Below are 11,472 nucleotides of genomic sequence, written 5' to 3'. Positions count from 1 at the left end.
CTGGAAAATGTGTAGATTGAAAAACAGAAGAAAACTTCGATTCAACAACATTCACTCAATCCACTTCCCAGGTTTAATTATTTAAAAAGGTTTTTCATTTTTCACTTAAAGTTCGTTGTTAAACAAATCAATCTCTAAAATCCTTAAAATCAAATCTTTATAATCCCCCACTGAAAACACTAACATAATTAATTTGAATCATATTGAGATTCGTTTGTTTTACTTTATTATTTCTGTAGCGGGTATCAAGATAACATCAGATCAAACAGGTGGGTTTTAAAATCCCTGATGCCAGTGAACGCATCCGTGACTCCCCGCCTCCTCCTGCTCCTTCACATCCGGTTCAGTCCAACATGGCGGCGGCTTGTCTCCGTGTTTTCTTTATTGACAGACGATTCTTTGACTCGTTTTTCTGACGGAACGTTTCTTCAGGTGAGAACCGGAAAGTTCGTGTTGATTTGATGACGAACAGGAAACATTAAATTCATTATTACAATTTAATTAAATCTGAATGTTGATAAAAACATAATCAAACAGTAACTGAAGCTTTTTTATTCACTTTATCAACATCTGAAATCTATCAATCAATATGTCTGCGGCCTCATTATTGGTCGATTTATTTATTGAAGTAAAAGTTCTGTTAATAAGATGTTTCATTTGAAAAACAAAATACTTTTATTATTTACCTTCCTGTCAAGCAACTGATCGATGAATCGATGAATCGATGACTCGCTGGAGCTCTGGTTGTGTAAATGATTAATTATCAACTGATCAGAATCTGAAACTTCAGAGGTTTCTGTTGATTTTCCCCTGAGTTTTGACTTTCAGGCTTCCAACCTGCAGAAACGACCCAGGGAGAAAAACACCAGCTCCACATATTAAATATTGATGTTATATTGATTATTAAAATTGTATTGAAAAGTTAATATTTTATTAAAGCTGCCAAATAAATATATGATTATGAATATCAACAACTGATTCTATGAATGATTTCAGTTTATGTTGTTTTAATGATGATATTATGGGATGGACTGTGCTCTCTTCAGTTTTCACCATGAACCAGTTGTGGTCCTGATGGTGGAACAGGTCTGACTGGTGGCCCGGGAGACGACCATGGAGAAGTTTGGAATGAGTTTCGGGGGCGGTCCTGGCAGGAAGGAGCTGCTGGACACCATCGAGTCCCAGAAGAAGCAGCTGGTCCAGTACCAGAGCCGCTTCAAGGACGTGGTCCAGGCCTACAAGAGTCTGCTGAAGGAGAAGGAGGCTCTAGAGGCAAGTCTGAAGGTCCTGACCATGACCCAGGACCAGGAGCAGAATCAGGACGCCATCATCGTCCGCCCAGACCTTGCTGACGATGGCTGCTCGTTGCACAGCGAGGACAGCATGGACACAGCGGTGTCTTTGGACATGCCCACTGACATCAGAGGTGACCAGTCTGAAGAAGACCAGGGAGACATGGGCGGAAAACTCAACTCAACAGTACGTTTGAATGTTTTGAAAGACTTTCTAAAGAAGCTGCATCCCACTTTATGTTTGAACTTAAGGTGTGAGTAAGGCGGGTGTAAGGTGTGAGTAAATTGGGAGTAAGGCGGGAGTAAGGCGGGTGTAAAGTGTGAGTAAGTTGGGAGTAAGTTGGGAGTAAGGCAGGAGTATGGCGGCTGTAAGCCGGGAGTAATAGGAGTGGTGCAAAACGTGATCAATCAGCTCTTTCACATTTCTTCCTACAGTCGCTGAGAGCAGAGCTTGATACCAGCAATGTAGCAGGAGAGACTCTGCAACAGACCACGCCCCTCCCAAGCGTAGAGGCGGACCGACGAGTGGCCCAGCTGAAGAGCCAACTGAGCACGCTCACCAGCGCTCTCGCCACAGTGACACAGGAGAAGTCTCGGATGGAGGCAAGTTTCCAGGCCGACAAACGTCAGCTGAAGCAGGAGGTGGACGAGCTGCAGGAGCACCTGGTCGTTGTGACAACGCAGCAGGAGGCGGAGCGTCGTGCCCTTCACCAGCAGCTGGCCGAAAGTCGTGCTCGTATCATCACTCAGCAGCACGAGCGGGAGCAGGAGCACGGCGACCACGTCCAGCAGCTGCGAGAGCTGCAGAGGATCCTGCAGCAGGAACGAGACCTTCGACAGGACGCAGAGCTCCACCTACAGGACGCCAACGGTGCCCTTCTCGTGACAACACAGGCCGTAAACCGGGGGGCGGAGTCCGAGGCTCACCTGAACCAGGTGAGGGAGGAAAGAGATGAGCTGAAGAGGAGGCTTCAAGTCGCAGAGGCAGACCAGAAGAAACCAGATCCCAGAGTCGACAAGCTGCAGCAGGAACTGACAGAACTGAAAAAACACTTCCAGAAGCAGATCCATATAGAGACCAGGAAGGTAAGTCTGACCTGAACCAAAACCTGATTCAGACTGACACCAGGAAGGTACCATTCAGATTGGTTTTGGTCTCATCAGATTTTGGTCCTCAGAGTGTCTCAACACTGTCTCTGTATTTTCAGGCTTGCGAGGCTGAGGAGCGTGCTCGTGAGCGTGCTCAGGCTGCAGAGGTCAGGGTCGCAGGTCTGGAGCAGCGAGTCTCTGAGCTTTCTGAGCTGCTCGGCTCCTGTGAAAAGGTGAGGCAGCGTGACCAGCAGGCTGCTCAGAGACTCCGAGACCGGATCCTGCAGCTGGACACTGAGAACAAAACACTGGCCATCGCCGCTTCCAGCAGGTCGACCTCTGACCTCGGTGTGGACGAGTCACAGCTGGACGTCAATGCGCTGAAGGAGAAGCTGGAAAAGGTCAAGAAGTTGCTGCTGTTGGCGGCTCAGAGGAACCCGAACCAGAACATCCTGGACCTGACACAAACTGAGGAAGAGCCGGGCAGCGACAGAGCGTCAATGCTTGTTTACCAGCTGGAGCTGCGGCAGCTGAAGGACGAGTTTGAGCGCTACAAGCTGCGAGCACAGGTGGTGCTGAAGAACAAAAACACCAAAGATGGCTGCCAGGCCAAAGAGCTGGAGGAGGTCCGGGACCAGCTGTCAGAGCTAAAGGAGAAGTACATCAACCTGAGGATACAGAGCGACGAGGCCAAAGCCCAACACTGCCGCGAGCTGGCGGAGCGGCAGCAGGCGGCAGCAGCACTGCAGCAGAGCCACAAACAGGAAGTGGAGCGGGCAGTGGTGGTGCATCGGGATGAGCTGCTGCGACTGGAGGCAGAGTTGCACAAGCAGAGGGAGAGGACCATGGCGCTGCTGGACGAGAAGGACAAGGAGCTTGAGAGGCTGAGGGCTGCTGCTGCCCTCGGCCGCAGCAATGACTCCTTCGAGGTAAACGATGATAGGCAAGAGCCTGAGTCCGAGGGTGAAATCACCGGCCAAGCCTTGCAGCGAGTTGCGCCAGCTGAGCCCACGCTGCTGCTGTATGCTGAACAGCTGGCCAGGAAAGATGTGGAGGTTGGTGGCCTGCGACGGCAAAAACACCGACTGGAGGAGGACATCCACCAGCTGCAGGCCAGGCTCATCGCTAATGGAGAACGACATGACGAGGAGGTGACGGAACTGCGAGGACATGTCGACAAGCTGATCCGAGACCAGGGCAGAGAGGGCGCCAACATGGAGTACCTGAAGAACGTCGTCTACAAGTTCCTGACGCTGCAGGATGCCAGCGGGAGGCATCAGACACTCACCGCCATCTTGACCATCCTGCACTTCAGCCCGCAGGAAAAACACCACGTCCTCAGGCTGCAGGGGGTAACGTGGTGGACCAACAAGAGAAAATAAAACACCTGAAGAAGAAATAATCAATCATCTGCTTGTAATTTTTTTTCTCTGTGACGAAGGGAAAGCTCCCAACAGTTTATACTCAGAATCTTTTTGACCCTCGTTTGATGCCACAGATTTTTCACTTCCTGGATGATTCAAAGTTTGCTTTAAATTCTGCTGTCGAACTGAACATACATGAGTATTAGAACATGTATGATGACATCACTGATACATATCTCTGCTCTTAAAAATCATTGATTTGTATATTTTTGATTCTCTTGGTGAAATTAAAATATTTTTCCTCCTTCACAAATTCTGTTTTATTTTGTTCTTAAACTCAAATGTTTTCTTCAACTGTGATTTTGTTGTAAGGTGTTTTTGTATAGATTTAAATAGCCACCTCCAGCAGGAGCTGTTGTGTCATGTGATCTCGACTGAAGGTCAACACACGTGTATCATGAGATATCAGGTTTTACATTTTCAGTTTTCTGATGTCCGGAGAAATAGAACATGTTGCTGACCTGAGTCATGTGATCAGTGTGAGGTGATTTTTCACGTTCAAATGAAGTCGTCGTCAGAACACACGTGAACTGACATAATTTAGTTTTTCATTAGATTTTTATCGAAACAGGTCTGATAAGTTACATGAACGTTGTAATGACGGAGCAGCAAGAGGTTCAGCCGGTAAGTTTCACAAATAAACTCATGTTTGAAAATAAAAGTATTTTAAATAAACCTATCACATGTTGGACAGTCAACATGTTTACTGTTAAATCTTTCTGAGAATAATGTTTTATTTAGTGCAAAAAGTCTCAATAGCTTAAAAGTTGTCATACCACGAAAAATCTCATAAAATATAAACTTTTTTATCACAACTTTAAAAATGTTCTGATTCATTTTTAATGTGGAAACATCAGAAACACAACCAGAGAACATAAAGAACATTCAGTGTTTCAATGTAGTGTGTCCAGTGTAGTGTGTCCTCAGTGTAGTGTGTCCTCAGAGTAGTGTGTCCTCAGTGTAATGTGTCCTCAGAGTAGTGTCCTCAGTGTAATGTGTCCACAGTGTAGTGTGTCCTCAGTGTAGTTTGTCCACAGTGCAGTGTGTCCTCAGTGTAGTTTGTCCACAGTGTAGTGTGTCCTCAGTGTAGTGTGTCCTCAGTGTAGTGTGTCCTCTGTGTAGTGTGTCCTCTGTGTAGTGTGCGCTGATGTCTAATGCGGTCTCAGGTGGTCTGATGTTTAAACATTTGGTCTCAGGCAGACTTAGTTGGTCTCATGAGGTCTCAGATGGTCTCATGAGGTCTCAGGACTGTGTGCAGGTCTTCAGGAAGTGTCCTGATGATCGAGTTTACAAAAGAGTCCAGTTTTTCTAAAACTCCGTCCTTCAGCTGCAGTTGCTGCCTTTGAGCTTTATTCTGAAAAATACAAACACACTTCTTGTCCATTACCTCAACTTTGACCAAGTCTAAATCAGAAGTCATCTGGTCTCCTGTCGTCTCATGTGGTCTCATGTGGTCTCATGTGGTCTCCTGTGGTTTTGCATTGACCCTGATTTACTCACCAGTTTCTCCCTGAGCTTCAGAATCAGGTCGACGATCTCAACCTCAGATTTGTCTTTGGTCCAACCGATCAGGTCCTGGAGACCAACGCCAGAGTCCAGAAGTTCAACAGCTGACAAACGTGTGATGTCATAAACTAACATGTGATGTCATAACCTAATGTGTGATGTCATAACTCACAGCGTCACAGATGATCTCCAGGTGGAGACTCTCCAGTTTCTGACTCATCTCTTTGTGGCGGTGGCGATACCAACCGTCAAAGTTCGGAGACCTGAAAAACTTCCTGTTGAGTCAAGAAGATGATTTCAGTTTTCACACCCTACCACAGGAACAGGAAGCCGAGCCAGCGACACCTGAGCGACTCACCTGTACAGTCCTGTCCAATCACCTTTGAGCAGCGAGGTCAGCTGAGGTCCGGTGTGATCCAGAGTCGACATGAACTCGTCCTGACTGAACGGTCGAATCAGAGGAGGCGTCTGAAACGTCACGACAAACGTCAGGCGACATCTCCTGACTGATAACATCATCAATTATGATCCACTTCCTGTTTACCTTCCAGGGTGTCACAGATCTCTGCAGAGGCATCAGACTCGCCATGTATCGCTCCTGAAAGACAAAACTCAGGGTTATTGTGATGACAGGAGTAGAGTTCCTGCTCTGTGATTGGATGTTTCGATTTTTCAATCAATCATCACATTTTATTTGTCTCATATTCAATAAATCACAGTTTGTCTCATAGATCTTAACAAGGAGCAACATCCTCTGTTCTTAACCCTCAACAAGTGGTTTTATTGACAAGTATAACTGGCTGTCATCCGCAGAGCAGTGAAAATTGTGTGTCCTGATAATGTTTCCTAGTGGAAGCATATATAATGAGAATAAAATTGGGCCGAGCACAGAGCCCTGTGGAACACCGTGGTTAACTTTGGCGTGCACAGATGACTCATCATTAATTTGCATGAATTTGAATCGATCTGATAAATATGATTTAAACCAGTTTAGGGCGGTTCCTTTAATGCTAATGAACTGTTCTAGTCTCTGTAATAAAATGTGATGGTCAATAGTGTTGAATGCTGCACTGAGATCTAACAGGACGAGGACAGACACAAACATCTGGAGCTACTAGAAGCTCATTAGTGACTTTAACCAAGGCTGTCTCCGTGCTGTGATTGGCTCTAAACCCCGACTGAAAGTTCTTGCTTTGTGGAGCCTTCTTATAAACTTTAACACTATTCTTCCAGTCTAGTTGATTTTCAACACGGTTGCTGGAGCTCCACTTCCTTTCTAGTTTTCTTGACGCTTGTTTTAATTCATGTGTCTTGGAATTATACCAGGGAGCTAATTTACTATGTTTTACACGTTTCTTTTTTAGAGGCGCTATGGAGTCTAATGTTAATCGTAATGAGTTTACAGAGCTATCGACAAGAGGGTCAATCTCAGTGGAAGTTTAAAGATCTCCTCAGTATCGACGGATGATACTGAGTTAAATGTAACTGGAATTATTTCCTTAAATTTAGCTGCAGCACAATCAGACAAACATCTAGAAAAGGAGTTGTTCATGAGTCTAATATTGAAATAAACCTTTTTAAAGATGAAAACAACTTTTATTACTTACTTATTACTTATTTATCTGACAGACATTTATTTCTAAACAGTGAGAAAACTGAAGTGTCCTGTTAACTTTGACCTTCATATTCTAATCAGTTCATCTTTGTGTGTCCAATGATTGGTCAAGCTGACAACAAAACATTGTGACATCACATTTCTCACCAGAGGGATGATGAAGCTCTGAGTGAGTTCTAACAGGTGTCTCCTCAAGATGGCGCTCTGCACCTCTGACGGCCTCTTCCTCTGAATCCCCTGAACACGCAGATGGACACACGTTAAACATTCATGTCAAGTGATGCATGATGTCATGTAACTCATGTTCATTTTACCTTCAACAGTCGTTTAATCAGAATTTTGTCTTTGTGAAGAAATGTCTTGTACGATGTGTAGATCCCTGCACACATAAACACACAAATACTGTGAACACACACACGCACACACAAACACACAAATACTATGAACACACAGGCACACACATCTATGTACAACTATCTTAGTGAGGACACTCAATGACATAATACATTCCCTTAACCTTAACCATCCCAACTTAATGACTAACCCTGATTCTAACCCTAAACATAATTCCAACCCTAAAATCTAGTCTTAACCCTCAAACCCTCAACCCAGGTTAGGGTCAGAAAGTGAGGACCAGACAAAATGTCCTCACTTTGTAGGTTACAGGCTCAAAACGGTCCTCACTAAGACCTCTGTACAAGTCCACTCACACTTGTTACCTGGTTTTGTGTCGAGTATCTTTAACTTAGATAATTTCTTCACCTTCACCTGTTTGGGTAAATCACCTGGAAGAAATCAGATCTTTAACTTTAACAATCAGTTCACATCCTGGATTAACCAACCATTTACTGTAACTGAGCTGTCACCATGGCAACACAGTGATGATAAAAGAAGTGATGATGAAGAGGAAGAAATAAAAGAGGATAAATACCTGTCGTCGTGACGTCTCCCAGTCTGATGATGTGAGGCCACGACTGAAACGTCTTGATGAAGAACGGGTTCGTTACTCCAAGAAGAACGTTAGGTCTGACACACACACACACACACACACACACACACAGTTGAGGTCACAAAGACACACACACGGGTAAGGTCTTAAACACACACACACACACACACACACACAGTTGAGGTCACAAAGACACACACACAGGTAAGGTCTAAAACACACACACACACACACACACACACACAGGTCAGGACACACACACACACAGGTCAGGACACACACACACACAGTTGAGGTCACAAAGACACACACACAGGTAAGGTCTAAAACACACACACAAACACACACACGCACACACACACAAGTCAGGACACACACACACACACACAGTTGAGGTCACAAAGACACACACACAGGTAAGGTCTAAAACACACACACACACGCACACACACACAGGTCAGGACACACACACACACACACACACACACAGTCAGTGACTCACGGCGCCTGCGTCCTCGTCGTGTATTCTCTGAATTCACTGTCATGAATCGTGAAATAAGGTCGAAAGTCGCAGCAGAACTTCAGAGGACTGATGGAGCTGAGGAGACACACACAGTCACCACGGCAACAACACAAACACTGCTCTCTGATTCGCTGCCAGCAGCTTGTTAAACCTCTGATGTCACAAAGATACAAAAGTGATTCTGATTGGACATTCAGATACCTGACGAGAGCCAGCACGGTCTCCGAGGAGACGTTGGGAGATGGCGCCATGACAACCAGCGGTTCTCCGAGTAAGGTGAGCTCCCAGAGCATCTGCAGGTGGATCAGCAGCGACTGGAAGCTCCTGCTCAGAGGTCAGAGGTCACATTAGAGTCACAAGACTAAAACTCGTCAAATGACGAAGAACAAAAAGAATTGAGCTCTGACTTGAAAAGGTCCAGTTCGTGGAGGGTTGGCAGCAGAGTCGGAGCCGGCAGGACGTTCTGAGGAAATACAAATTTGAGTATGAAACTTTATTCAAAACAGAATGAAGGACAAACAGTTTGACCTCTGACCTCTGTCGTCATGTGTCTGACTGGACTTCCTCCTGGTTTGTCTGTTTTTGAAGGAATCCTCACCTGGAAGATCAAACAGTAACAAACTAACATTATGTCACGGTAGCTGATGAGTCACATGACGACCTGAACAAAGTACTCAGCTGGTTTCATGCTGCCACCTGGAGGCCAGTTTCAGTCTCACACTCTGGAGTCAAACACTACAATATCAATGAGCCTCACCTGCTGTTGCCATGGCGAGTAAAGACAACTCTGTGTTTAACCGTTAGTCAAATGTAATGCCACGCCCCCTCGACTAACCTGTAAGGCCACGCCCATCACAGGCAGGTTGAGAGTCAGTCCAGGTGTGGGCGAAGGCCATTGGTCGATCTCATTACAAACTGTGAGGGCGAGTAAAAGAGGTCAGGTGACGTTTCAGCGCTCTGCTCTAAATGGTTACAGGTTATGATGTAATCATGACATCACCTGCTTCGAGACACGGCTCCAGCTTCTCAAAAAACTCAGGTGCGATGATCTGTAGCAGCGAGTGGAACAGGTGAGTGTACGGTAACCTGGACACGAGCACGAGAGACTGTAACACAGATGGTCACGTGATTCAGAGCTGTCAACCAAACTGAACAGATGTGAAGAAGCTTTTATTGTGAAAAGCCTGATCTGGTTTATTGGAACCTTTCGCTTCACCTGGTCACAGACTAGCACCTGGTCACTGGCTAATATCTGGTGAAAGACTGATCCTCACCTTCTGGAAGTATCCTCTCTTCACTGAAACATCCTTCACTTGTCTGAAATAGACGTAACCAAAGAAATGGGACGCTTCTCTCTGAATAAACAAGAGAAATCAATCAATCGATCAGTCAGTCAGTCAGTCAGTCAATCAATCAATCGATCAGTCAGTCAGTCAGTCAGTCAATCAATCAGTCAGTCAGTCAATCAATCAGTCAGTCAGTCAGTCAGTCAGTCAGTCAGTCAATCAGTCACCTGCAGTGTGACAGGAGCATCTTGGTTGTAAACGTCGTCTTTGAACCGTGAAGATATGCGACCCACCGACTGACGCAGCCTGAAGCTGAACTGAGTGTCCCCGAGGCATCCTGGGAAATAAAAGCTCATGTGAACTATGTCTAAAATTATTTACTAACATTACTTATAATAATAACTTATATAGAGAGAAACTAAACACTGAAAAAAACACTTTCAGACATTTTCTCTTCGCCATCTTTAATCTTTAAATGTAGAAATAAACTTGTTTGTGATGCTCTGTTCATATTTACATTTATACGACATGAGGTCGGGCTGTTCGTGTATAGTGACCATCAGTACCCTACTTTTCACAATGCGTTGTATATCATAGGGTATAAAAAAAGATTTCTCAACATTCAGACACCACAACAAAATGGTGATTAGTAAGTGAGTTTTCACCTGAGTACGAGTCGGGGAAGGACAAGTAGCAGATACTGGTTTTCTGACAAGAAATCACAAGAAACAGGATCAATAACATGATGGAGTGATGATCAGAGATGACGAAAGAAAGATACAAAACTTCACCTCCTTCTCAGTGAGTTTCACATCTGGAGGAAACATCAGCTTAAAAAACACAAACAAAACCATGACGTCAGTTTTCTGTTTTACAAAGTGTGGTGACAGTCACACTGCATCACTGATGACATCATCAATGTTCTACTGTTTTAACCACAGACCAAACCTCAGTCAAATTTCTGCTCAGTTAATTTTCATTGAGCTGGAACGTGTCACATGTTACATGTATCTTCATACAGACACGTATGTTACATGTATATTGAATCTTTGTTCCATTAAAATTACATATGTTACATGTATATTCATACAGACACGTATATTACATGTATGTTACATGTATATTCATACAGACACATATGTTACATGTATATTACATCTTTGTTCCATTAAAATTACATGTTACATGTATATTCATACAGACACGTATATTACATGTATGTTACATGTATGCTACTGTTGAATTGAATCTTTGTTTCTTTATTAAATAAAAACTTTGATTCACATTTTAATGTGACGATAATTTGTTATTCATATAAATTTTATAAATGTTCACATAAACAGATGAGATGTGATGAAACAAGTCGAATCATTAGTGTTTTAGTTATTATTAGTTATAATCATATGAATTACATGATGCTAACGATGCTAAGCTAACGATGCTAAGCTAACCTCCACAGCCTGTCCGAGCTCCAGGTCGAAGGTAACGACACACACACATTCCAGCCAACAGGAGAAACGGGACCAGCGGCTCCTCCCGCCGTCATGACGCGGAGAACCGGCTCCGTGAGGCGGGTTCATCTTCCATCAGGACCCGGTCCGAGCTCTGAGCTCCGCGTCAGTCCTCGAGCCACAGTCCCCTGGTGGACAACTCAGGCACTTCAGCTACAACAACACAGAGCCACGTGACCTGCACCGGTCATATGATCCCTGTGCAACGCTGCATGCTGGTACTAACGCAATGCATGCTGGTTATAACGCAATGCACGCTGGTTGTAACGCAATGCAT

The 11,472-nt window shown here is 44.7% G+C and overlaps 2 protein-coding genes across 5 annotated transcripts; one reads left to right on the top strand and one right to left on the bottom strand.

Annotated features, from left to right (window-relative positions):
* The first annotated feature begins 61 nt into the window (after positions 1 to 61).
* Positions 62 to 4,054, top strand: gcc1 (GRIP and coiled-coil domain containing 1). Of its 3 annotated transcripts, none has more exons than XM_035147845.2 (4): positions 62 to 432; positions 1,087 to 1,479; positions 1,728 to 2,378; positions 2,501 to 4,054. In XM_035147845.2, exons 2-4 carry the CDS (start codon positions 1,114 to 1,116, stop codon positions 3,761 to 3,763), a joined length of 2,280 nt encoding a protein of 759 aa, XP_035003736.2. In that variant the 5' UTR covers positions 62 to 432; positions 1,087 to 1,113; the 3' UTR covers positions 3,764 to 4,054. The 3 variants fall into 3 exon arrangements, with proteins under 3 accessions (XP_035003736.2, XP_035003734.2, XP_035003735.2); XM_035147843.2 differs by having other exon boundaries at positions 1,047 to 1,479; XM_035147844.2 differs by having other exon boundaries at positions 62 to 442; positions 1,047 to 1,479.
* A 573-nt stretch (positions 4,055 to 4,627) lies between these two features.
* On the bottom strand, positions 4,628 to 11,382 carry dennd6b (DENN/MADD domain containing 6B). 2 transcript variants are annotated; one of them, XM_035147847.2, is made up of 20 exons: positions 11,136 to 11,379; positions 10,476 to 10,514; positions 10,350 to 10,392; positions 9,912 to 10,021; positions 9,673 to 9,753; positions 9,399 to 9,504; positions 9,234 to 9,313; positions 8,934 to 8,996; positions 8,806 to 8,861; positions 8,600 to 8,722; positions 8,378 to 8,473; positions 7,858 to 7,952; positions 7,646 to 7,711; positions 7,241 to 7,305; positions 7,074 to 7,163; positions 5,856 to 5,909; positions 5,670 to 5,779; positions 5,484 to 5,586; positions 5,306 to 5,380; positions 4,628 to 5,159 (listed from the first exon to the last, which is right to left on the bottom strand). In XM_035147847.2, the coding sequence occupies exons 1-20, from the start codon at positions 11,262 to 11,264 to the stop codon at positions 5,028 to 5,030; spliced, it is 1,716 nt and encodes a 571-aa protein (XP_035003738.1). In that variant the 5' UTR covers positions 11,265 to 11,379; the 3' UTR covers positions 4,628 to 5,027. The 2 variants fall into 2 exon arrangements, with proteins under 2 accessions (XP_035003738.1, XP_035003739.1); XM_035147848.2 differs by lacking the exon at positions 8,934 to 8,996 and having other exon boundaries at positions 11,136 to 11,382.
* Between the last annotated feature and the right edge of the window lie 90 nt (positions 11,383 to 11,472).

The sequence above is a fragment of the Hippoglossus stenolepis genome, chromosome 22 (assembly GCF_022539355.2).
Source record: "Hippoglossus stenolepis isolate QCI-W04-F060 chromosome 22, HSTE1.2, whole genome shotgun sequence".
Classification (NCBI taxonomy): domain Eukaryota; kingdom Metazoa; phylum Chordata; class Actinopteri; order Pleuronectiformes; family Pleuronectidae; genus Hippoglossus; species Hippoglossus stenolepis.
This window is presented reverse-complemented; position numbering and strand designations above follow the sequence as displayed.

Excerpts from the sequence above, each read along its gene's own strand:
- gcc1 (XM_035147845.2), top strand. The coding sequence starts at position 1,114 with ATGGAGAAGTTTGGAATGAGTTTCGGGGGCGGTCCTGGCAGGAAGGAG. Across the intron at positions 1,480-1,727 it reads GCGGAAAACTCAACTCAACA|TCGCTGAGAGCAGAGCTTGA; the intron begins GTACGTTTGAAT and ends TTCTTCCTACAG. Across the intron at positions 2,379-2,500 it reads TCCATATAGAGACCAGGAAG|GCTTGCGAGGCTGAGGAGCG; the intron begins GTAAGTCTGACC and ends CTGTATTTTCAG.
- dennd6b (XM_035147847.2), bottom strand. The coding sequence starts at position 11,264 with ATGAACCCGCCTCACGGAGCCGGTTCTCCGCGTCATGACGGCGGGAGG. Across the intron at positions 8,723-8,805 it reads CACGAACTGGACCTTTTCAA|GAGCTTCCAGTCGCTGCTGA; the intron begins GTCAGAGCTCAA and ends ACCTCTGAGCAG. Across the intron at positions 5,587-5,669 it reads GATTGGACAGGACTGTACAG|GAAGTTTTTCAGGTCTCCGA; the intron begins GTGAGTCGCTCA and ends TTGACTCAACAG.